This window comes from Oncorhynchus tshawytscha, linkage group LG01 (assembly GCF_018296145.1).
Source record: "Oncorhynchus tshawytscha isolate Ot180627B linkage group LG01, Otsh_v2.0, whole genome shotgun sequence".
Classification (NCBI taxonomy): domain Eukaryota; kingdom Metazoa; phylum Chordata; class Actinopteri; order Salmoniformes; family Salmonidae; genus Oncorhynchus; species Oncorhynchus tshawytscha.
The window spans coordinates 23,090,432-23,114,826 of record NC_056429.1 but is presented as its reverse complement, the minus strand read 5'-3'; the positions used below and the strand labels follow the sequence as shown (position 1 = coordinate 23,114,826).

General features: G+C 41.6%; 1 protein-coding gene across 4 annotated transcripts in view; it reads left to right on the top strand.

The window, feature by feature from the left end:
- Positions 1-3,500: 3,500 nt before the first annotated feature.
- Positions 3,501-24,395, top strand: part of LOC112260273 (leucine-rich repeat-containing protein 7-like) — an 89,223-nt gene continuing 68,328 nt past the window's right edge. For 2 of the 4 annotated variants that reach the window (XM_042312762.1, XM_042312706.1), the window contains exons 1-5: positions 3,501-3,698; positions 7,177-7,294; positions 7,490-7,568; positions 18,355-18,444; positions 23,278-23,334. In XM_042312762.1, the coding sequence (XP_042168696.1) occupies positions 3,510-3,698; positions 7,177-7,294; positions 7,490-7,568; positions 18,355-18,444; positions 23,278-23,334 (533 nt within the window). In that variant the 5' untranslated portion in view covers positions 3,501-3,509. The remainder of the gene's footprint in view (positions 3,699-7,176; positions 7,295-7,489; positions 7,569-18,354; positions 18,445-23,277; positions 23,335-24,395) is intronic. The other 2 variants (XM_042312705.1, XM_042312690.1) reach the window with 1 other exon arrangement.

Here is a 24,395-nt window from a genome sequence, read left to right as displayed (position 1 = left end):
AAGATACTTTAATGCTTTTATTGATCACTTCTTCTTTTTCTCTTTGACACTTGGCAAGACTGGGTAGAATAGAATAATACACATTGTACTGTGTACAAAATGATATTCTTAATAGAAGCTTAATCAGCTGCATACAATTCAACAAGTGATACATTTTCAATTATAAATTGGGTGGTTCGAGCCCTGAATGCTGTTTGTCTGAGAGCCGTGGTATACCATGGGTATGACAATACATTTATTTGTACTCCTCTAATTATGTTGGTAACCAGTTTATAATAGCAATAAGGCACCTCGGGGGTTTGTGATATATGGCTGCCAGTCTTCAGCCCCCCTCTCTCTAAATTCAATTCAACGGGATTTATTGGCATGGGAAACACATGTTTCCATTGCCAAAGCAAGTGAAATAGATAATAAACAAAAAAAAAAAAAAAAGTGAAATAAACAATATAAAATTAACCGTAATCATTAAGCTCACAAGTTCAAAAGGAATAGGGGCATTTCAAATGTCATATTGTGGTTTTATACAGTGTTTTAACAACGTGCAAAAAATCAACATAAATATGGGTTGTATTTACAATGGTGTTTGTTCTTCACTGGTTTTCAAATTCTTTGTGTGTCTGTGTAATCTGAGGGAAATATGTGTCTCTAATATGGTCATACATTTGGCAGGAGGTTTTGTGGGCAGTGTGCGCATAGCCTGTCTTCTTTTGAGAGCCAGTGCTCACTGAGTCTGTACATTGTCAAAACTTTCCTTAATTTTGGGTCCGTCACAGTGGTCAGGTATTCTGCCACTGTGTACTCTCTGTTTAGTGCCAAATAGCATTCTAGTTTGCTCAGTTTTTCTGTTAATTCTTTCCAATGTGTCAAGTAATTATCTTTTTGTTTTCTCATGATTTGGTTGGGTCTAATTGTGTTGCTGTCCTGGGGCTCTATGAGGTCTGTTTGTGAACAGAGCCCCAGGACCATCTTGCTTAGGGGACTCTTCTCCAGGTTCTCTCTCTGTAGGTGATGGCTTTGTTATGGAAGGTTTGGGGATCGCTTCCTTTTAGGTGGTTGTAGAATTTAACTTCTCTTTTCTGGATTTTGATAATTAGCTGGTTTTGGCCTAATTCTGCTCTGCATGCATTATTTGGTGTTTTACGTTGTACACGAAGAGGACACCAGACCTCACAACCATAAAGGGCAATGGGTTCTATAACTGATTCAAGTATTTTTAGCCAGATCCTAATTGGTATGTCAAATGTTATGTTCCTTTTAATACCGTAGAAGGACCTTCTTGCCTTGTCTCTCAGATCGTTCACAGCTTTGTGGAACTTACCTGTGGCGCTGACATTTGCCTGAGGTATGTATAATTTTTGTGTGCTCTAGGGAAACGGTGTCTAGATGGAATTTTGTATTTCTGGTATTTCTGGCAACTGGATCTTTTTTTTTTTTTTGTAACACCATTATTTTTGTCTTACTGAGGTTTACAGTCAGGGCCCAGGTCTGACCGTCTTTGCAGAAGATCTAGGTGCTGCTGTAGGCCTTCATTGGTTGGGGACAGAAGCACCAGATCATCAGTAGACATTTGACTTCAGATTCTCTCGCCCCATTGGGAATTGTCACGTACACAGGCAGCTGAGCCTAGAGTCCTGCAGGTCTGATCTGTGTGATGAGGCCCTATATAGTCACTATTATACTTCTATGAGAGCCCCTCTGTCTGTAAGCTATACAGCCATAGTCATCAGAGCAGGGATCCCACTCAAAGGCTCTGATTAGGAGACACATGAAGCTGCTGTGTATTTCTAAGTGTATTTTGTGCTATATCACTGGCTTAATATATTTGCTGCTCAGACAGTCTCTTCCCTGCGTCTTGATTGGTTGCTGACACCTCTCTGACCTCTCTGTGGGTGTGACCCCTGATGCTGTGTTGTTGAGAAGAGCAGAGGACAGGAGAGGGAACTGGCAGTTGCTGCTGGAAGTAGGAGTGGGGAGATGATGGAGGGATTTCACTGTGACCTTCGCTGATATGTACTCCTGAGAGCCCGGCTCCATACAGGATTTATGTCTCCCAAGCTGAAATGTCATTCATCTCTCTGCTCTGCCCTACTGCATCTGGAAGAGAGGATCTTTACAAGGCACTCCGATTGAAACAAGGTTGTTTGTCTCCTTTACAATTGGACTACAGAACAATACAAAGACTATTAGATGGAGAATGTTGTTCTGCCTGTGCCATGTCTGTTTTTGTTGGGTTGAAAACAAAGATGAGTGGTGGGCCCCAGCCTGTTGGCTGTGGAGTTGCTGCTGGCTGGTGGAGGTTATGAATCATCACCCAGCTGCCCCTGGTCTCAACCTACCATGCTGACAAAATACACAACTTTGTCATGTTTACAGTCAGGGCCCAGTTACAATAAACACTTGATTTGTACAGGGACAGGGTAATTCACAGACTACTTGTAGTTACAAAGAGCATCCCAATGTTTTGGGGCAATACCAGCTTTACATGATAATTGCTGTGTCTTGGTATTTTTGTGATATTTAATGTGGTATTTACAATGAATAAAACCCGGAAAAAGTAAAAGGATGAACAAGTGTCTTGTTAATTTGATTTCCCTGCGTTTGTGACTACTGTGGGCCTAAGTTATCAGCAGAGGCTGAACAATGGCTGCATTGAATGAGCTTCACAGGGTTGAGTATGATAGAAATATGTTTTATTACTTACTTAATCAGAACTTTCATTATCTTGGGGGAATGATTGACTTATTTTTACAAGACCCAATCTTATACAACCTCCAAGAGAGAGGAATATGGCCTTGCAGACACTATAAACTCAGATACAACTCAGATCTTACCTCGTCCTTACATGGAAATAGGACATGCATACTCACATTCAAACTCATTCTCTTAAATCATTTTGAGAGCAGACGGCAGAGCAGCTAATTATTTAGTGTAAATTGTCTTCACAGAAACATGTTCCTCACAGTGTTAGTTGGCCCAGTGGGGATGTGCAGGTAGTCTATCAATATTTATTAGTTAGAGACTATGTTATGAGCCCTGATATCTACCATTGACGTTCCCCAGTAAATCTCATTTGCCCAAGAAATATAGCTATAGGAGTTGTTGTCAAGAGCAGAATATGACATTTTTATATGTGTGAAATTACTCTATACCTCACATTGGTGAATTAGGAGTGTGTGGGACTGGCAGTGAGGTAGGCTGGTATTACTGTGCTGTGTAACAGTATGAATGGGGGCTTTGACTTAGGTTGGCTAATTGCACTTAACTTTATCGGAGACAATTAAGAGCCATTTTGACAAGTGTGGTTTAGCATGGCTGCGGCTAATTCCATTTCGTCTTCTGCGGTGCTGTCCTGACCTTATCAGGATGCTGGCGATACAAGGGCCAGGCAATGGTGAGATTATTTAAAGCACAGTGGGTCAGAGGAACGCTCAGCTAGTTTATGTTGTCTCACTTATCTCTCTCTCCTTTGTCTCCCCTCCCCCTCCCCCAATACAGTGCAGTGTCTGGAGATGACGACTAAGAGGAAGATCATTGGGCGCCTGGTGCCGTGCCGGTGCTTCCGGGGTGAGGAAGAGGTCATCTCAGTGCTGGACTACTCCCACTGCAGTCTGCAGCAGGTGCCCAAGGAGATCTTCAGCTTCGAGCGCACGCTGGAGGAGCTCTACCTGGACGCCAACCAGATTGAGGAGCTGCCCAAGGTGGGTTCTGATGAGGCTTGGTCCTGAGGCCTGGGGCTGAGGCTTGGGTCTGAGAGCTGGGACTGGGTCCTGAGGGCTGGGGCTGAGGCTGAGGCTGGGGCTGTGGGATGAAATGGGTGAAGTGTATAAAAGGGACTCTGTAAAGTCATAGTTCAGACCATTTCCCAACATTACAAAGCATGGCATAATGATCGATGTCAACATTATCTCAGCTCTATGCACTCTCTCTCTTCATTTGGCGCTCAGTGTTGATTGTCTAAATGCGTTGCCAAGCCAACCAAACCCCCACAGACCAAAGAGTGGCGTAATGTCCTTCCTGTCTGTAAATGAGCTGTTAATAAAGCAGAGGAAAAACATTCAGAGAGGGAGAGGGGGAGAAAGAAGCTATGTGGTCAGGAGAGAAGGGGGTTGGTTATGAATAAGCACCATGGACAGCTCCCAGTCAATGAGAGAGCAGTTTAAGAGTTTCTTTCCAATACACTATATTTTCAGAAAAGGTGTACAATTTACTTTTATTTTTTTGAAGAATTTATGAAAGTGTGTTTTTTCTTCACTTCAATGACAGACATGTAGTTGTTTGAAATCTTTCACTTGATGGTTTCATTTCAGCGAGACAAATAATCATGTTTATAAAAAAAAGCTATATGTTTGACTCACTCTCAGAGAAATAAGTAGTACTGTTAGGTTTTACACAGTCAAATGTAGCAAATAACTACATTTATTATAATAAAGAACTGTACAAATGATACATTTGTGACCTCAGGCCAGCATCCTGGAGTCACCTCTTCACTGTTGAAGTTGAGATTGGTGTTTTGTGGGTACTATTTAATGAAGCTGCCAGTTGAGGACTTGTGAGGCATCTGTTTCTCAAACTAGACACTCTAATGTACTTGTCCTCTTGCTCAGTTGTGCACCGGGGCCTCCCACTCCTCTTTCTATTCTGGTTGGAGCCAGTTTGCTCTGTCTGTGAAGGGAGTAGTACACAGCGTACTACATGTTCAGTTTCTTGGCAATTTCTCGCATGAAATATCCTTCATTTCTCAGAACAAGAATAGACTGTTGAGTTTCAGAAGAAAGTTCTTTGTTTCTGGCTATTTTGAGCCTGTAACCGAACCCACAAATGCTGATGCTCCAGATACTCAACTGGTCTAAAGAAGGCCAATTGTATTGCTTCTTTAATCAGAACAACAGTTTTCAATAGTGCTAACATAATTGCAAAATGGTTTTCTAATGATCATTTAGCCTTAAATGATAAACTTGGATTAGCTAACACAACTTGCTATTGGAATACAGGAGTGATGGTTGCTTGATAATGGGCCTCTGTACTGTATATATGGATATTCCATAAAAAAATCTGCAGTTTCCAGCTGAAATAGTCATTTACAACATTGTCTACACTGTATTTATTTTAATGGACATGTGCTTTTCTTTAAAAAACATGGACATTTCTAAGTGACCCCAAACTTTTGAACGGTAGTGTACATTTGACATTTAAGTCATTTTTAGTAATCTTATCCAGAGTGAGTGCATTCATCTTAAGATAGCTATGTGAGCCATCCACATATCACAGACAAGTATACAAAGTTAATTCCTGCTAAACAATGGAGATATAGAGTTTGAGGAAAAAAATAACATTTTATACACACAGTTCAAATATATGAGTAACAAATCTGAGAACAGTAATATTTTGCACATACATGAAGCAAATTCAGACTAAAAAGTACAAGTGTGAAAAATTTGTGGATATACTGTAGCGTTTTGGAAATAAACTCTTCAGTTTCTCAGAGAGCGATGTAGCGTGTGCTCTGTGCCTGAAGGACTTGCTGACTTTTATCTAACCTTCACACTGAATAGAAAACAATACATTCAGTGAATGTATGTTTCATTAATACTTTCAAAGGAGATCTATTACAGTCTAGATGTTATGACAATAGTGTCTTTGTTTGAAATGGAAACTCCTGGATGAATACATCATAGCATTCAATACAATTTGACCATTCAATGGAGTTCAATACAACATTCATGAATTTCAACAATGAATTGTCTGAATGTGTACAGTGATATCCTTCAGAGGTTCTGTGGAATTAATGAATTATTATTTGTTTAATACATTTGACAGTGTATTGTGTTCATCAACCAACTCCCAATTAGATACATTAAGTTATGGATCTCAGTGAGGTTTGTTCAGGGTCTTTGTAAAGAGAGTTCAGAGCCAGTGTGGTGCCTCACAGGGTTGCATAAGAACCAGGCATTGATAGATCCAAAGTGTGTGGTCTTTTATGTAAGTGATGCCTTGGGCAAGACTGGACAACGCTGGCTGTCCTGATCCTCTCCAGTCTCCATTGATGTAGATACTCCCCCTCTGGCTATTATAGCTCTTAAAGAGTAATGGCCTCTCATAATGGGCGTGTTACAGTAATGTCCTTACTGGACTGTAATGTCTCCCTGGCTGTCTCAAATGGCATCCTCTTTCCTATGGGCTCTAGTCAAAGGTAGTGGACTGTATAGGGAATAAGGTTCCATTTGGGATGTAGACCCGTAGAACTTGTCCCTCTCTAGTCTCTGCTCTACATTTAGAAAGGAATCAACTGCTCTAATCTATATTTTACATGGAGAAAGGAATGGACTACAGAGATGGGAGGAAGCGCTTGTTGATACTGTATTGGCTGGCTTTGTTAAAACAAATTCTGTACATTTATGAATGTAAATATTGATCTTCATTATTCATGTTACACAGTTAGAATGGTAATTATTAACCTGTTATCTCAAACATACTGCATATGGCATGATGCGCATGCACACTAACTCTGCATAGCACCGTTTTCAACCTCCCTCCCTCTGCTTTCTCTTCCTCCTTTATGCTCCACCTCCCTCCCTCCCTCCCTCCCTCCCTCCCTCCCTCCCTCCCTCCCTCCCTCCCTCCCTCCCTCCCTCCCTCCCTCCCTCCCTCCCTCCCTCCCTCCCTCCCTCCCTCCCTCCCCTCCCCTCGCTCTCTCTGAGGAGGACTGATGTCTCTCTCTCCCTCCTCTATGCTCCATATCTCTCTCTCTCTCTGAGGACTGATGTGGCTCTCTCCCTCCCTCTATGCTCCATATCTCTCTCTCTCTCTGAGGACTGATGTGGCTCTCTCCCTCCCTCTATGCTCCATCTCTCTCTCTCTCTCTCTGGGGAGGACTGATTTGGCTCTCTCCCTCCCTTCATATAGAGCTGTGGACTACTAATGTTGTCCTACAAGGTTACTCAACTGAGAGTTGCTGCTCTTACAGTGAAGGGGAAACGTGTCAGAACATTGAAAAAGACGTTGCCTCAGCGTTTCTCTCATGTTTCACATTTAACAACAGCACAGCAGGATCATTAGACTGGCCTTATTGAAACAGTGCATGAAATCTCACAGTCTATACTTTTTCAACACCGCAGGCTAAGAGATTGATATAACACCAGTATAACTTGTTTCTGTTCTGCCCCTCTCTCTCCATAGCAACTATTTAACTGTCAGGCTCTCCGTAAACTGAGCATACCTGACAATGACCTGTCAAACCTGCCAACCACCATAGCCAGCCTTGTAAACCTGAGGGAGTTGGACATCAGTAAAAACGGTAAGCGAGTGAGATGTGATGTCCACAGCAATCTCTGCTAGTTTCTACTCTGATATATTCTAATTTGTCGACTCTCTACTGATACTGTCACTCTAAATATTAGCATGATGTACAATATGACGAGGCATGAGTATTAAAAATGTGTGTTCATTTGTTATGAATGACAAACATGTTTCCATTCCATTCCTTCTTTAGGTATTCAAGAGTTCCCAGACAACATTAAATGCTGTAAATGCCTATCTGTTGTGGAGGCCAGTGTAAATCCTATTGCCAAGTAAGTGAAGAAAGAAGTGTATCATTGTGGTGGGATGGCTGTAGTCTATAGGGACAATGGTAATGCTGTATTATCATTGCCAACAGCTGTGTCTGTTGCTTTGTGTCAAGCAACAATCACCGATTACCTCAATAAAAAACAACCATGAATTTTCATATGAAAATGCTTTCAGTCAAATTGGCTCACTTTTTAAAATATATATATATATATTTTAGTCACCTCATGGCAACTTTGAAATTAACTGATAAACAGAATGAGGAAAATAACTACATGCGAGACTGTTGTATTTGTGTATCTGAGGCTTTTGTCTGAATTTAAATTATTAGAAACAATTCCATCACTGTTTACGTAAGACATTTCTTTCCTGCATTGTGTAAATACTGTATGTAATTTGTTAAATATTGAGTAGTTTCCTGTCCTTACAGAGGGTAATGCAGGTCTCTCTGCGAGGTCTTGACATAATGTGCCTCATGCTAAAATACATTGGAAAACCATAAGGGAGTTACCCCTGAGCAATATGTCATACATTTAGCATTTGTTGGTGGGAAATCATAGGTTGACAAACAAATGGGTTCTTGTAGATTCTCTTTCTACCTGCCTCTCTCTTTCAATTCAATTCAAGGGGCTTTATTGGCATGGGAAACATATCTTTATATTGCCAAAGCAAGTGAAATGGATAAACAAAAGTGAAATAAATAATAAAAAGTGAACAGTAAATATTACACTCATTATTTCCAAAATAATAGAGACATTTCAATTGTCATTATATCTATATACAGTGTTGTAACAATGTGCAAATAGTACAAAAGGGGAAATAAATAAACATAAATATGGGTTGTATTTACAATGGTGTTTGTTCTTCACTGGTTGCCCTTTTCTTGTGGCAACAGGTCACAAATCTTGCTGCTGTGATTGCACACCGTGGTATTTCACCAAATAGATATGGGAGTTTATCCGTTTGGATTTGTTTTCAAAATCTTTGTGGGTCTGTGTAATTTAAGGGAAATATGTGTCTTTAATATGGTCATACATTTGGCAGGAGTTTAGGAAGTGCATCTCAGTTTCCACCTCATTTTGTGGGCAGTGTGAACATAGCCTGTCTTCTCTTGAGAGCCAGGTCTGCATACTGCGACCTTTCTCAATAGCAAGGCTATGCTCACTGAGTCTTTACATAGTCAAAGCTTTCCTTCATTTTGGGTCAGTCACAGTGATCATGTACTCTGCCACTGTGTGCTCTCTTTTTAGGGCCAATTAGCATTGTAGTTTGCTCTGTTTTTTTGTTAGTTCTTTCCAACGTGTCAAGTAATTATCTTTTTTATTTTCGCATGATTTAGTTTAGTCTAATTGTGTTGCTGTCCTTGTCCTCTGTGGGGTCTGTTTGTGTTTGTGAACAGAGCCCCAGGAAGATCTTGCTTAGGGGACTCTTCTCAAAATACATATCTCTGTAGGTGATGGCTTTGTTATGGAAGGTTTGGGAATCGCTTCCTTTTAGGTGGTTGTAGAATTTAACATATCTTTTCTGGATTTTGATCATTAGTGGGTATGGGCCTAAATATGCTCTGCATGCATTATTTGTTGTTTTACATTGTACACTAAGGATATTTTTTCTGAATTCTGCATTCAGTCTCAATTTGGTGTTTGTCCCATTTTGTGAAAACCATAAAGGGCAATGGGTTCTATAACGGATTCAAGTATTGTTTTTGCCAGATCCTAATTGGTATGTCGAATTTATGTTCCTTTTGATGGCATAGAAGGCCCTTCTTGCCTTGTCTCTAAGATCGTTCACAGCTTTGTGCAAGTTAGTACCTGTGGCACTGATGTTTAGCCCGAGGTATGTATAGTTTATGTGCTCTTAGGCAGCGGTGTTTTGAAATAATTTGTATTTGTGGTCCTGGAAACTGGACCTTTGTTGGAACACTTATTTTTTGATTTACTGTCAGGGCCCAGGTCTAACAGAATCTGTGCAGAACATCTATGTTCTGCTGTAGGCCCTCCTTGGTTGGGGACAGAAGCACCAGATCATTAGTAGACCTTAGACATTTTACTTCAGATTCTAGTAGGTTGAGGCTGGGTGCTGCAGACTGTTCTAGTGCTCTTGCCAATTTGTTGATATATGTGTTGAAGAGGGTGGGACTTAAGCAGCATCCCTGTCTCACCCCACGGCACTGTGGAAAGAAATGTGTTTTTTTTGCCAATCTTAACTGCACACTTGTTGTATGTGTACTTGGATTTGTTAATGTAATATGTTTTCCTCCAACACCACTTTCCATCAATTTGTATAGCAGACCCTCATGCCAAATTGAGTCAAAAGCTTTTTTTGAAGTCAACAAAGCATGTGAAGACTTTGCCTTTGTTTTGGTTTATTTGTTTGTCAATTAGGGTGTGTAGGGTGAATACCTGGTCTATCATACACTAAATTGGTAAACATCCAATTTGACAATTGCTCAGTACATTATTTTCACTGAGGAAATGTACATGTCTCCTGTTAATGATATTGCAGTGGATTTTCCACAGGTTGTTGTTGACGCATATCTCATGGTAGTTATTGGAGTAAAATCTGTCTCCACATTTGTGGATTTGGGTTGTCAGTCCTTGGTTCCAAATATTAAGGAAGATGCCAGAGCTGAGGATGATGTTAAAGAGTTTAAGTATAGCCAATTGGAATTTGTGGTCTGTATATTTTATAATTTCATGTAGGATACCATCAACACCACAGGCCTTTTTGGGTTGGAAGGGTTTGTATTTTGTCCTTTTTGTTCATTCGGTGTAATTGGAGAATGCAGTGGGGTCAGGTTGTCTTTAATAGCTGATTCTAAGATTTGTAATTGATCATGTATATGTTTTTGCTATTTGTTCTTTGTTATAGTGCCAAAAAGATTGGAGAAGTGGTTTATCCACACATCTCTGTTTTGGATAGATAACTCTTTGTGTTGTTGTTTGTTTAGTGTGTTCCAATTTTCCCAGAAGTGGTTAGATGCTATGGATTCTTCAATTACATTGTGTGCTGTTCCTTCTTTTTATGTAGTGTATTTCTGTATTGTTTTATTGATTCACCATAGTGAAGGCGTAGACTCAAGTCTTCTGGGTCTCTATGTTTTTGGTTGGATAGGATTCTCAATTTCTTTCTTAGGTTTTTGCATTCTTTATCAAATCATTTGTCATTGTTGTTGATTTTCTTAGGTTTTGTGCTTGAAATTTTTAGATTTGATAGGGAAGCTGAAAGGTCAAATAAACAGTTTAGGCATTCTGCTGCCAGGTTTACACCTTCCCTATTACAGTGAAAAGTTTTGTCCTGTTGTCTAAAATGGATTGAATTTGTTGTTGCCTAATTGTTTTTGGTAGGCTTCTATACTACTTTCTTTCCATCTATAGCATTTCTTAATATAGTGCAGTTATTTTGGCTTTGATGCCTCCTCATGATTGAGTATTGCTCTGTTTAAGTAGACTGATTTTTCTGTGATCTGATAGGGGTGTTAATGGCCTGACTATGAACGCTCTGAGAGACTCTGGGTTGATGTCAGTGATGTAGTATTATTTTAAGATACATACACAACGCAGAGGACTTAAGGTCAAGAGGGAATTAGTTGTTTTTCTGTAATAGGGATTACATGATTAATGTGTCAGAGACATGGGAGGAATGTCAGTCTGGGACTCATAGCTACATGTGGCAAGTTCTCATTGGTTCAAATTGTCTATACATTGAGCCTGAAATGGGATACTTGTTATCTGGCCATTGGCCCAATTTTATTACCAGGAATTCTATTTGGTCAACCACAGGCTAGGGTTGGGGGTATAAAACTACGGTCTTCCCTTTTTAACACCTGGTAGTTTGATGGATGGGACTACCAGCTCTCTGTAACCTAAAATGCAACCAGTTGGTCTGTCTCATCTATACCATGTTTCTTGTAGGATAACAGTGTCTGTATTTCCAATTTCTTTGATGAAGTCTGGGTTCCTGCTCTTTAGGCCAAAGGCAGATGACCATCATTGAAAATAAGAATTTGTTCATAAGTTAAATAAAGGTAAAATAAAAATAATAAATATAGGGTGTGGCCAGGGTTTGTTTGGGATGGTCTCAGCTGGTTGGGGTGTGGCTTGTGAAGCTATGGGTGTAGATCCTCTTGGCGTGGGTTCTCAGGGTGTCTCTCTGGTCTGGGCGGGGTGTTCGCTGCTCCTGTGTAAGGTGCTGCGGTTGAGGGTGACGTCCTTCCGGGTCCTGGCAAAAGTTGGGATTTCTGCCTGGTGGTAAAGGTTGTTTAAGTCTAGGGTGGAATGGTGGGCCAAGTAGACATTAGGTTTGAGGCACAGTCACGGGAAATGCTTGCGTTCACCTGCTGTATGGTGGCAAGGTGAATGTCTTTTCGTGATAGCAGGGTGGAGATAACCACTTGTGCGTTGGAGAAAGTGGAAAAAGCTTTTTCAATCATTCCGTTGAGTGATGTGGCCATCCTTTCCTGCTGGGCCCTCAGGTCATTTGTGACCGTGTGATTTATAATGTGGCTGGGGGACCCTAGTCTGTCCTCTGACAACAGCTCTAGGTCATGCCTAGTGTTTGGGCACCAGAGATTAGCCAGTTTGTGTTTGGGAAAAAGTTTATTTGCCATTTGAGTCAATGAGGAGCACAATTTCTGGCTTTTGTGTGTCCTCAATGGGTTGTCAGGAGAGCTATCGGTGGAGCTGACGGGGGCTGTTAGGAGGGGGTGGGGTCTGTTGGGTTGGTGGGTCCGATGTTGTCGGTTCCATTGTGGTTGTGGTCTGTGTCTGAGGTGGGCTGTTTTGCTGGCTTCTCTGGGGGAGTGTCTGTAACACCTCAGCTTTCTCACCTCCTCCTTCACTGCTGTTAGCTGTGCCATGTGTTTCTCTCCCTCTTCCTTCACTGCTGTTAGCTGTGCTATGTGTTTCTCTCCTCCTTCTTCACTGCTGTTAGCTGTGCCACGTGTTCTTCTCTCCTCCTTCACTGCTGTTAGCTGTGCTATGTGTTTTTCTCTCCTTCTTCACTGCTGTTAGCTGTGCTATGTGTTCTTCTCTCCTCCTTCTTCACTGCTGTTAGCTGTGCCATGTGTTCTTCTCTCCTCCTTCACTGCTGTTAGCTGTGCCATGTGTTTCTCTCCTCCTTCACTGCTGTTAGCTGTGCCACGTGTTTCTCTCCTCCTTCTTCACTGCTGTTAGCTGTGCCATGTGTTTCTCTCCTCCTCCTTCACTGCTGTTAGCTGTGCCATGTTTCTCTCCTCCTTCACTGCTGTTAGCTGTGCCATGTGTTTCTCTCCTCCACCTTCACTGCTGTTAGCTGTGCCATGTGTTTCTCTCCTCCACCTTCACTGCTGTTAGCTGTGCCATGTGTTTCTCTCCTCCTCCTCCACTGCTGTTAGCTGTGCCATGTGTTTCTCTCCTCCTCCTTCACTGCTGTTAGCTGTGCCATGTGTTTCTCTCCTCCTTCACTGCTGTTAGCTGTGCCATGTGTTTCTCTCCCTCTTCCTTCACTGCTGTTAGCTGTGCCATGTGTTTCTCTCGCTCCTCCTTCACTGCTGTTAGCTGTGCTATGTGTTTCTCTCCTCCTCCTTCACTGCTGTTAGCTGTGCCATGTGTTTCTCTCCTCCTCCTTCACTGCTGTTACCTGTGCCATGTGTTTCTCTCCTCCTCCTTCACTGCTGTTAGCTGTGCCATGTGTTTCTCACCTCCTCCTTCACTGCTGTTACCTGTGCCATGTGTTTCTCTATTGTTGTTTCTCTCACTCAGGATTAGAGGTCGACCGATTAATTAGGGTATAACTAAGGTATTTTTGGGCGCCGATTTACAAATGTTTATTATTTAAATTTTATTTTAAATATTTTTTTTTGTACCTTTATTTAACTAGGCAAGTTAGTTCATAGAACTACCCCTCCCGGATCCGGGAGAATTGCCATTCAACTACACAAATTAGCATAACGCAACGGACAAAAAAATCTTAATAGAAAATATTCATATTCATGAAATCACAAGTGAAATATAGTGAAACACAGTTTAGCCTTTTGTTAATCACCCTGTCATCTCAGAATTTGAAATGATGCTTTACAGCCAAAGCAAGACTAGCATTTGTGTAGGTTTATTGATAGCCTAGCATAGCATTATGTCCAGCTAGCAGCAGGAAGCTTGGTCACGAAAATCAGAAAAGCAATCAAATTAAATAGTTTACCTTTGATGAGCTTCGGATGTTTTCACTCACGAGACTCCCAGTTAGACAGCAAATGTTCATTTTGTTCCATAAAGATTATTTTTATAGCTGAAATACCTCCTTTTCTTGTTCACGTTTTGTTGAGAAATCCACCGGAAATTGTGGTCACGACAACGCCGAAAAAAATTACAAATGAGATCCATAATATTGACAGAAACATGGCAAACGTTTTTTATAATCAATCCTCAAGGTGTTTTTCAAATATCTATTCGATAATATATCAACCGGGACAATTGGCTTTTCACTAGGAGCGTGAGGAACAATGGCCGCCTTTGTCTATTACGCACAAATCACTCTGAGAGCCACCACCTGACCACTGACGCAGCACCTGGCGGACGACACAACAGTGGTAGGCTTGATTACCAACAACGACGAGACGGCCTACAGGGAGGAGGTGAGGGCCCTCGGAGTGTGGTGTCAGGAAAATAACCTCACACTCAACGTCAACAAAACTAAGGAGATGATTGTGGACTTCAGGAAACAGCAGAGGGAACACCCCCATCCACATCGATGGAACAGTAGTGGAGAGGGTAGCAAGTTTTAAGTTCCTCGGCATACACATCACAGACAAACTGAATTGGTCCACTCACACAGACAGCATCGTGAGGAAGGCGCAGCAGCGCCTCTTCAACCTCAGGAGGCTGAAGAAATTCGGCTTGTCACCAAAAGCACTCACAAACTTCTACAGATGCACAATCGAGAGCATCCTGGCGGGCTGTATCACCGCCTGGTATGGCAACTGCACCGCCCTCAACCGTAAGGCTCTCCAGAGGGTAGTGAGGTCTGCACAACGCATCACCGGGGGCAAACTACCTGCCCTCCAGGACACCTACACCACCCGATGCTACAGGAAGGCCATAAAGATCATCAAGGACATCAACCACCCGAGCCACTGCCTGTTCACCCCGCTGTCATCCAGAAGGCGAGGTCAGTACAGGTGCATCAAAGCTGGGACCGAGAGACTGAAAAACAGCTTCTATCTCAAGGCCATCAGACTGTCAAACAGCCACCACTAACATTGAGTGGCTACTGCCAACACACTGTCAATGACACTGACTCTACTCCAGCCACTTTAATCATGGGAATTGATGGGAAATGATGTAAATATATCACTAGCCACTTTAAACAATGCTACCTTATATAATGTTACTTACCCTACATTATTCATCTCATATGCATACGTAGATACTGTACTCTATATCATCGACTGCATCCTTATGTAATACATGTATCACTAGCCACTTTAACTATGCCACTTTGTTTACATACTCATCTCATATATATATACTGTACTCGATATCATCTACTGTATCTTGCCTATGCTGCTCTGTACCATCACTCATTCATATATCCTTATGTACATATTCTTTATCCCCTTACACTGTGTATAAGACAGTAGTTTTTTTGGGAATTGTTAGTTAGATTACTTGTTCGTTATTACTGCATTGTCGGAACTAGAAGCACAAGCATTTCGCTACACTCGCATTAACATCTGCTAACCATGTGTATGTGACAAATAAAATTTGATTTGATTTGATTTGACGCAATGTTGTCGTTCACACTCATTTTTCAAAATAAAAGCCTGAAACTATGTCTAGTGACTGTAGACACATTAGGGAAGCCATAGAAAATGGAATCTGATTGATATCCCTTTCAATAGTCAATAGGGATGCATAGGAACGCAGAGGTTTCAAAATAATAGTCACTTCCTGATTGGATTTTTCTCAGGCTTTCGCCTGCAATATCAGTTCTGTTATACTCACAGACAATATTTATACAGTTTTGGAAACGTTAGAGTGTTTTCTATTCTAAGCTGTCAATTATATGTATATTCTAGCATCTGGTCCTGAGAAATAGCCCGTTTACTTTGGGAACGTTATTTTTCCAAAAATGAAAATAGTGCCCCCTAGCCTTGAGAGGAACACATTCTTATTTTCAATGACTGCCTTTGGAACGGTGGGTTAACTGCCTCGTTCAGGGGTAGAACAACAGATTTTCACCTTGTCAGCTCGGGGGATCCAATCTTGCAACCTTACAGTTAACTAATCCAACGCAATAACGACCTGCCTCTCTCTCGTTGCACTCCACAAGGAGACTGCCTGTTACGCGAATGCAGTAAGCCAAGGTAAGTTGCTAGCTAGCATTTAAACTCATCTTATAAAAAACAATCAATCATAATCACTAGTTAACTACACATGGTTGATGATATTACTAGATATTATCTAGCGTGTCCTGCATTGCATATAATCTGACTGAGCATACAAGTATCTGACTGAGCGGTGGTAGGCAGAAGCAGGCACGTAAACATTAATTCAAACAGCACTTTCGTGCATTTTGCCAGCAGCTCTTCGTTGTGCGTCAAGCATTGCGCTGTTTATGACTTCAAGCCTATCAACTCCCGAGATGAGGCTGGTGTAACCGAAGTGAAATGGCTAGCTAGTTAGCGCGCGCTAATAGCGTTTGAAACGTCACTCGCTCTGAGCCTTCTAGTAGTTGTTCCCCTTGCTCTGCATGGGTAACGCTGCTTCGATGGTGGCTGTTGTCGTTGTGTTGCTGGTTCGAGCCCAGGGAGGAGCGAGGAGAGGGACGGAAGCTAAACTGTTACACTGGCAATACTAAAGTGCCTATAAGAATATCCAATAGTCAAAGGTTAATGAAATACAAATGGTATAGAGGGAAATAGTCCTATAATTCCAACCTAAAAGTTCCTACCTGGGAATATTGAAGACTCATGTTAACTTCTTCAATATAGGGGGCGCTCTTTTAATTTTTGGATAAAAAAACATTCCCGTTCTAAACAAGATATTTGTCACGAAAAGATGTTCGACTATGCATATAATTGACAGCTTTGGAAAGAAAACACTGACGTTTCCAAAACTGCAAAGATATTATCTGTGAGTGCCACAGAACTGATGCTACAGGCGAAACAAGATGACATTTCAAACAGGAAGTGCCCCAGATTTTGAAGGCGCTGTGTTCCAATGTCTCCTTATATGGCTGTGAATGCGCCAGGAATGAGCTTACACTTTCTGTCGTTTCCCCAAGGTGTCTGCAGCATTGTGACGTATTTGTAGGCATATCATTGGAAGATTGACCATTTTACACTACATCTACTAGGTGCTCGCTTGGTGTCCTCCGTTGCAATTATTGCGTAATCTCCAGCTGCGTGCATTTTTCCATTTGCTTCCGAGGAGAAACCCAACTGCCACGAATGATTTATCATCGAATAGATATGTGAAAATCACCTTGAGGATTGATTCTAAACAACGTTTGCCATGTTTCTGTCGATATTATGGAGTTAATTTGGAAAAAAGTTTGGCGTTGTAATGACTGAATTTTCGGGTTTTTTTCTTAGCCAAACGTGATGGACAAAACGGAGCGATTTCTCCTACACAAATAATATTTTTGGGAAAAACTGAACATTTGCTATCTAACTGAGAGTCTCCTCATTGAAAACATCCGAAGTTCTTCAAAGGTAAATTATTTTATTTGAATGCTTTTCTTGTTTTTGTGAAAATGTTGCCTGCTGAATGCTAGGCTTAATGCTATGCTAGCTATCAATACTCTTACACAAATGCTTGTGTAGCTATGGTTGAAAAGCATATTTTGAAAATCTGAGATGACAGTGTTGTTAACAAAAGGCTAAGCTTGTGAGTGAATATATTTCTTTAATTTCATTTGCGATTTTCATGAATAGTTAACGTTGCGTTATGGTAATGAGCTTGAGGCTATGATTACGCTCCCGGATACGGGATTGCTTGATGCAAGAAGTTAAAAGGAACCACCAGCTTTCATATGTTCTCATGTTCTGAGCAAGGAACTGAAATGTTAGGTTTCTTACATAGCACATATTGCACTTTTACTTTCTTCTCCAACACTTTGTTTTTTCATTATTTAAACCAAATTGAACATGTTTCATTATTTACTTGAGGCTAAATTGATTTTGTTGATGTATTATATCAAGTTAAAATAAGTGTTCATTCAGTATTGTTGTAATAGTCATTATTACAAATACATTTTTAAAAAGCGTCCGATTAATCGGTATCGGGTTTTTTGGGCCTCTAATAATCGGCATCGGTATCGGCGTAGAAAAATCATAATCGGTCGACCTCTACTCAGGATGGACGAGTCGTCACCGAGAGAGAGCTTTTCCTGATGTGCTCTCTCTTTGATCCCGTAAAAGTCCTGCTGGAACTGCTTGAGCATGCCCTGCACCATTACTGTCCCAGGCATGTACTCGTTGACAGAGGTTGCTTAAATTTCCTCAATGTCTAGTATTCTGAGTTTCCACCCTGGGCCAATACCCTCTCTCTTGACATAGGGGTAGTGTGCTCTTATAGCACTGTGCCATGCCAGGGGATGGTCTTTGTGGAAAATGAAGTTGCTTACGTTCCCCTCTTTGTAGCGGTCAGCAAATAGTGTCTCTGGATTGTCCTTGAGGAGCTTCTTTTTGTACTTCTTCCGTGCTGTGTAATTTTTTATATCCAAGGGGTACTGTATTGTGATGACATCTGCACAGGGATTCTTTCTCTCTCTCCCTTTCCGTCTCTCTCATTGCCCATCTCTCCACTGTAGGCTCCCAGAGGGCTTCACCCAGCTCCTCAACCTGACACAGCTCTTCTTAAACGATGCCTTTCTGGAATACCTCCCCGCCAACTTTGGGAGGTGAGTTCAGCCTATGGACTCCCTTGTTCTGGTGTTGTGGGGCCTAGGGCCCTCAGTTGCAGAAGGAGAGGCCCTCTGTGTATGGTTTGGATTGGAACTTTTATTCAGTTACCAGTATGCCTGGGTGGGTTCAAACAGACTGTTCTTCATTCTCTGCACACAACGTCTGTTAAACATCACTTGCCTGGGGCTTGCATGAATAAAGCAATGGTTTAGGGACAGATTTAAATGTACTGGGGGCAAGGGACCGTCCAACTCTAGGTGTCCTGAAAATAAAAATGCACCCCCCTCCCCAAAGTTATAAATATTTTCACATGACCCTTAATTAAACAAACTAGCTCCTCATCGAATTAACTCAAAATAAGATTTAGGACCACAAATAACAATAACTGTAGCGACCAATGTGTTTATGAACGTGGATATCAACTTTGCCACTTCAGCATGCTTTTGTGGCACAGTCGATGCCACGCAGGGCTACGGGTCAGAAGGTTGAGTGTTTGCCGAGCACCACAGACTCTCTCTCCCTGCCTGTTTCATTAACCTACGATCAGAGCCATCTGCAGACAGTGATCAGCTGGGGGGAAATCAGGTTTTCAACATTTTGATACCCAGTATCGAAGGCTTGGCTTAACAATCTCTGAATGTCATTCAACTTTTTGGTGTTTTGCAACAGATGTCTCTTTCCAGCCTGCTGCACAGTTTGGATTGAATTATTGATTGATCTGGGATTCATTTCCATTGTGTTCCCTATTTTTTACATAAATACATATACAATGAAATACAGTGGGGCAAAAAAGTTTTTAGTCAGCCACCAATTGTGCAAGTTTTCCCACTTAAAAAGATGAGAGAGGCCTGTAATTTTCATCATAGGTACACTTCAACTATGACAGACAAAATGAGAAAAAAAATCCATAAAATCACATTGTAGGATTTTTAATGAATTTATTTGCAAATAATGGTGGAAAATAAGTATTTGGTCACCTACAAACAAGCAAGATTTCTGTCCCTCACAGACCTGAGGCTCCTCTGTCCTCCACTTGTTACCTGTATTAATGGCACCTGCTTGAACTTGTTATCAGTATAAAAGACACCTGTCCACAACCTCAAACAGTCACACTCCAAACTCCACTATGGCCAAGACCAAAGAGCTGTCAAAGGACACCAGAAACAAAATTGTAGACCTGCACCAGGCTGGGAAGACTGAATCTGCAAAAGGTAAGCAGCTTGGTTTGAAGAAATCAACTGTGGGAGCAATTATTAGGAAATGGAAGACATACAAGACCACTGATAATCTCCCTTGATCTGGGGCTCCACGCAAGATCTCACCCCGTGGGGTCAAAATGATCACAAGAACGGTGAGCAAAAATCCCAGAACCACACGGGGTACCTAGTGAATGACCTGCAGAGAGCTGGGACTAAAGTAACAAAGCCTACCATCAGTAACACACTACGCCGCCAGGGACTCTTTGCATTTGGATGATCCAGAAGAAGATTGGGAGAATGTCATATGGTCAGATGAAACCAAAATATAACTTTTTGGTAAAAACTCAACTCGTCGTGTTTGGAGGACAAAGAATGCTGGGTTGCATCCAAAGAACACCATACCTACTGTGAAGCATGTTTTTCTGCAAAGGGACCATGACGACTGATCCGTGTAAATGAAAGAACGAATGGGGCCATGTATCATGAGATTTTGAGTGAAAACCTCCTTCCATCAGCAAGGGCATTGAAGATGAAACGTGGCTGGGTCTTTCAGCGTGACAATGATCCCAAACACACCGCCCGGGCAACGAAGGAGTGGCTTCGTAAGAAGCATTTCAAGGTCCTGGAGTGGCCTAGCCAGTCTTCAGATCTCAACCCCTTAGAAAATCTTTGGAGGGAGTTGAATTTCTGTGTTGCCCAGCAACAGCCCCAAAACATCACTGCTCTAGAGGAGATCTGCATGGAGGAATGGGCCAAAATACCAGCAACAGTGTTTGAAAACCTTGTGAAGACTTACAGAAAACGTTTGACCTCTGTCATTGCAAACAAAGGGTATATAACAAAGTATTGAGAAACTTTTGTTATTGACCAAATACTTATTTTCCACCATAATTTGCAAATAAATTAATAAAAAATCCTACAATGTGATTTTCTGGATCTTTGTCTGTCATAGTTGAAGTGTACCTATGATGAAAATTACAGGCCTCTCTCATCTTTTTAAGTGGGAGAACATGCACAATTGGTGGGTGACTAAATACTTTTTTGCCCCACTGTATATACAGACACATTACAGAGATAGAGACGAAAACATTCTCAACCTCCAGATGAGTATGAGGGGTGAATTTAAGTACAATTCTTTCAAGCTTGTTTGGCTGGTAGCTTATTCTTCAGATGTTTGGGGCTGCTGGTGGATCATGATGTGCAGGCATAATCAAAGGTACACTGAACTCTTTTTCGGTGTCTATAGCTAGGTTTCCATCCAATTGGTGACAGATTTTAATGTGAATATTCTAAAATCTTCTTAAAAACAATATCAGAGTTTGGCACCATAACATGACAGGGAATATTTTAATTTACCGGACATTTTAAGAAATTTTATGGACATCCATATACATTCAGATCCAACCTAGCGCAGCCAGTGCCATCAATAAATGAGGTATGTTGGCCAAATGAGCCACATTTACTTTCCTAAAACAATAATTGTCCGCCCCGCGGTTCAGCTGTCAGACATTAGCACAAAATGCATCAGGGCATATACACTGCTCAAAAAAATAAAGGGAACACTAAAATAACACATCCTAGATCTGAATGAATGAAATATTCTTATTAAATACTTTTTTCTTTACATAGTTGAATGTGCTGACAACAAAATCACACAAAAAGTATCAATGGAAATCAAATGTATCAACCCATGGAGGTCTGGATTTGGAGTCACACTCAAAATTAAAGTGGAAAACCACACTACAGGCTGATCCAACTTTGATGTAATGTCCTTAAAACAAGTCAAAATGAGGCTCAGTAGTGTGTGTGGCCTCCACGTGCCTGTATGACCTCCCTACAACGCCTGGGCATGCTCCTGATGAGGTGGCGGATGGTCTCCTGAGGGATCTCCTCCCAGACCTTGACTAAAGCATCTGCCAACTCCTGGACAGTCTGTGGTGCAACGTGGCGTTGGTGGATGGAGCGAGACATGATGTCCCAGATGTGCTCAATTGAATTCAGGTCTGGGGAACGGGCGGACCAGTCCATAGCATCAATGCCTTCCTCTTGCAGGAACTGCTGACACACTCCAGCCACATGAGGTCTAGCATTGTCTTGCATTAGCAGGAACCCAGGGCAAACCACACCAGCATATGGTCTCACAAGGGGTCTGAGGATCTCATCTCGGTCCCTAATGGCAGTCAGGCTACGTCTGTCGAGCACATGGAGGGCTGTGCGGGGCTCTGGCAGTACTCCTCTTGCCCCTCCTTGCACAAAGGCGGAGGTAGCGGTCCTGCTGCTGGGTTGTTGCCCTCCTACAGCCTCCTCCACATCTCCTGATGTACCAGCCTGTCTCCTGATGTACCAGCCTGTCTCAATCAGTGTTGCTTCCTAAGTGGACAGTTTGATTTCACAGAAGTGTGATTGACTTGGAGTTACATTGTGTTGTTTAAATGTTCCCTTTATTTTTTTGAGCAGTGTATATATATAGTATATATAGTACCATATATATATATATATATATGGTACGAACATTTGTTTTTACATATATGGTACGATCATTTGTTTTTACATATATATATATATATAAGGAAGAGAAGCTTAGGCCTAACCCCAGAGAGATAGATATGCCGGTGGCATGACACCGACATTTGTATTTATTATGGATCCCCATTAGCTGTTGATAAGGTAGCAGCTACTCTCAAAATTAAGGGAGTTTTACAATTTTAAAGACATTACAATACCCTCACAGATTCCACAACACACTGTTTGCCGTCAGAGCCCTACTCCAACACTACCACATATCTTCAATACAAAATCCATGTGTACATGTGTATAGTGCATATGTTTTCATGTGTGTGTATGCTTGTGTCTGTGCCTATGTTTGTGTTGCTTCACAGTCCCCGCGGTTCCATACGGTGTATTTGTGTCTGTTTTTTAAAATCAAATTTTACTGCTTGCATCAGACATGCATTTCTTTGTCAGATGGCTACTGCATCTGCTATACAGATATAGACATACATAAGGAGAGTAATAAAGATAAGCATTATATTGTTAGATTATAGGAGTAACTTTGGTAGCTCTGAAACAGTCCAACTGTCAGAGTCAGTTGGAGCACCGGGGCGAACTACCTTCTTATCATAGGCCTGCAGTAGCTAAAGCTTAATAATAGCTACACCATACCAAACCATAACAAACGTTTCCAAACTTTATTAGGGTAATATCAAAAGTAAGTCAAGCCGTTGTTTATCGGGAAAATACGAGCAGAGGAGCAACTGTAAACTAGGGAAAAAACGTACTACCCTCCCCTATGCCCCTCCAAAAAATACACAACCCTCCCTAAAGCAAACAAATTGTTTTACAACCCTCCCCTATTTTGGACCACCCCTCCCCCCAGTCAATTTCGATCTGTCACTTAGCAGCATCTCCTATCTGGTTTGATGATGAATGGAGAAAAAGTAATGATTTATCAAAACAGCAGTGGTATTACTCTTGGGCTCAGTGTAATGGAATTTAAGGTTGGGATGTCATGTTTTTTTCTCCAATACTTTACTGTCCTATGCATAGCATTAGCATCTATTAATACTGAGATGGAAAAATCTGTTCTCTGTCTTGTGGATGTGTGTGTTTTTGACATCCTCTACCTTTCAGACTTTCCAAGTTACGGATCCTGGAATTGCGAGAGAACCACCTGAAAACGATGCCAAAGTGAGTGACTCAGCACACAGAGACCTCACCTCACCAGGGCAGCTAGTGTTAGCTACAGAGGCGTGTTTGATCATGGGATTGAAAGGAAAGGTTACAATAAACAAAACTTTGCTCTTTGCCAACACACTTTTCACTGAACTTCATGGGTAACTTGCAGCCAATATGACTGATTCCTGCAAATAGAGAGAACTATCATGCTGAACTTTGAGGGTTATCTATCCACATGTTAGTAGAGAGTCCTTTATTACAATGTCTGTGCTTTCCCCAAGCACCTAAAATAAATGATATCCCTCTTCCCATTGCACTCTAGCCAGCTTACCCACCTCAGATCTGTCCCCTCTCTCTTATGTCGAAGCCACTGATGTAACCATGAAACGTGTCTGTTAATGAAAGCCTTGACAGTTTTAGCAGCCAACATGCCCATACAGCCCCTATGAATCATCCAACCCTGCCCAAGATACTACTCCATACGGAAGGCTTCGATTTGTATCATTACCCCTGCACCACACAAACCTTAAACCTCAGCTAAATATTGTCATGAATAATGTGGAAATTGAGTAAGTTGAGGTGACTAAACTGCTTGGAGTAACTGTCATGGTCGAAACATATTGATACAACAGTAGCTAAGATGGGGAAAAGTCTGTCCCTGCCTTCTTAACAGCACTATCAACAAGGCAGGTCCTACAGGCCCTAGTTTGTCGCACCTGGACTGTGTGGTCAGGTGCGACAAAAGAGGGACTTAGGAAAATTGCAATTGGCTCAGAACAGGGTAGCACGGCTGGCCCTTGGATGTACACAGAGAGCTAACATTAATAATATGCATGTCAATCTCTCCTGGCTCAAAGTAGAGGAGAGATTGACTTCATCACTACTTGTATTTGTGAGAGGTTTTGACATGTTGAATGCACCGAGCTGTCTGTTTGAACTACTGGCGCACAGCTCGGACACCCATGCACACCCCACAAGACATGCCACCAGAGGTCTCTTCACAGTCAAGAACAGACTATGGGAGGCGCACAGTACTGCATACAGCCATGACTACATGGAACTCTATTCCACAT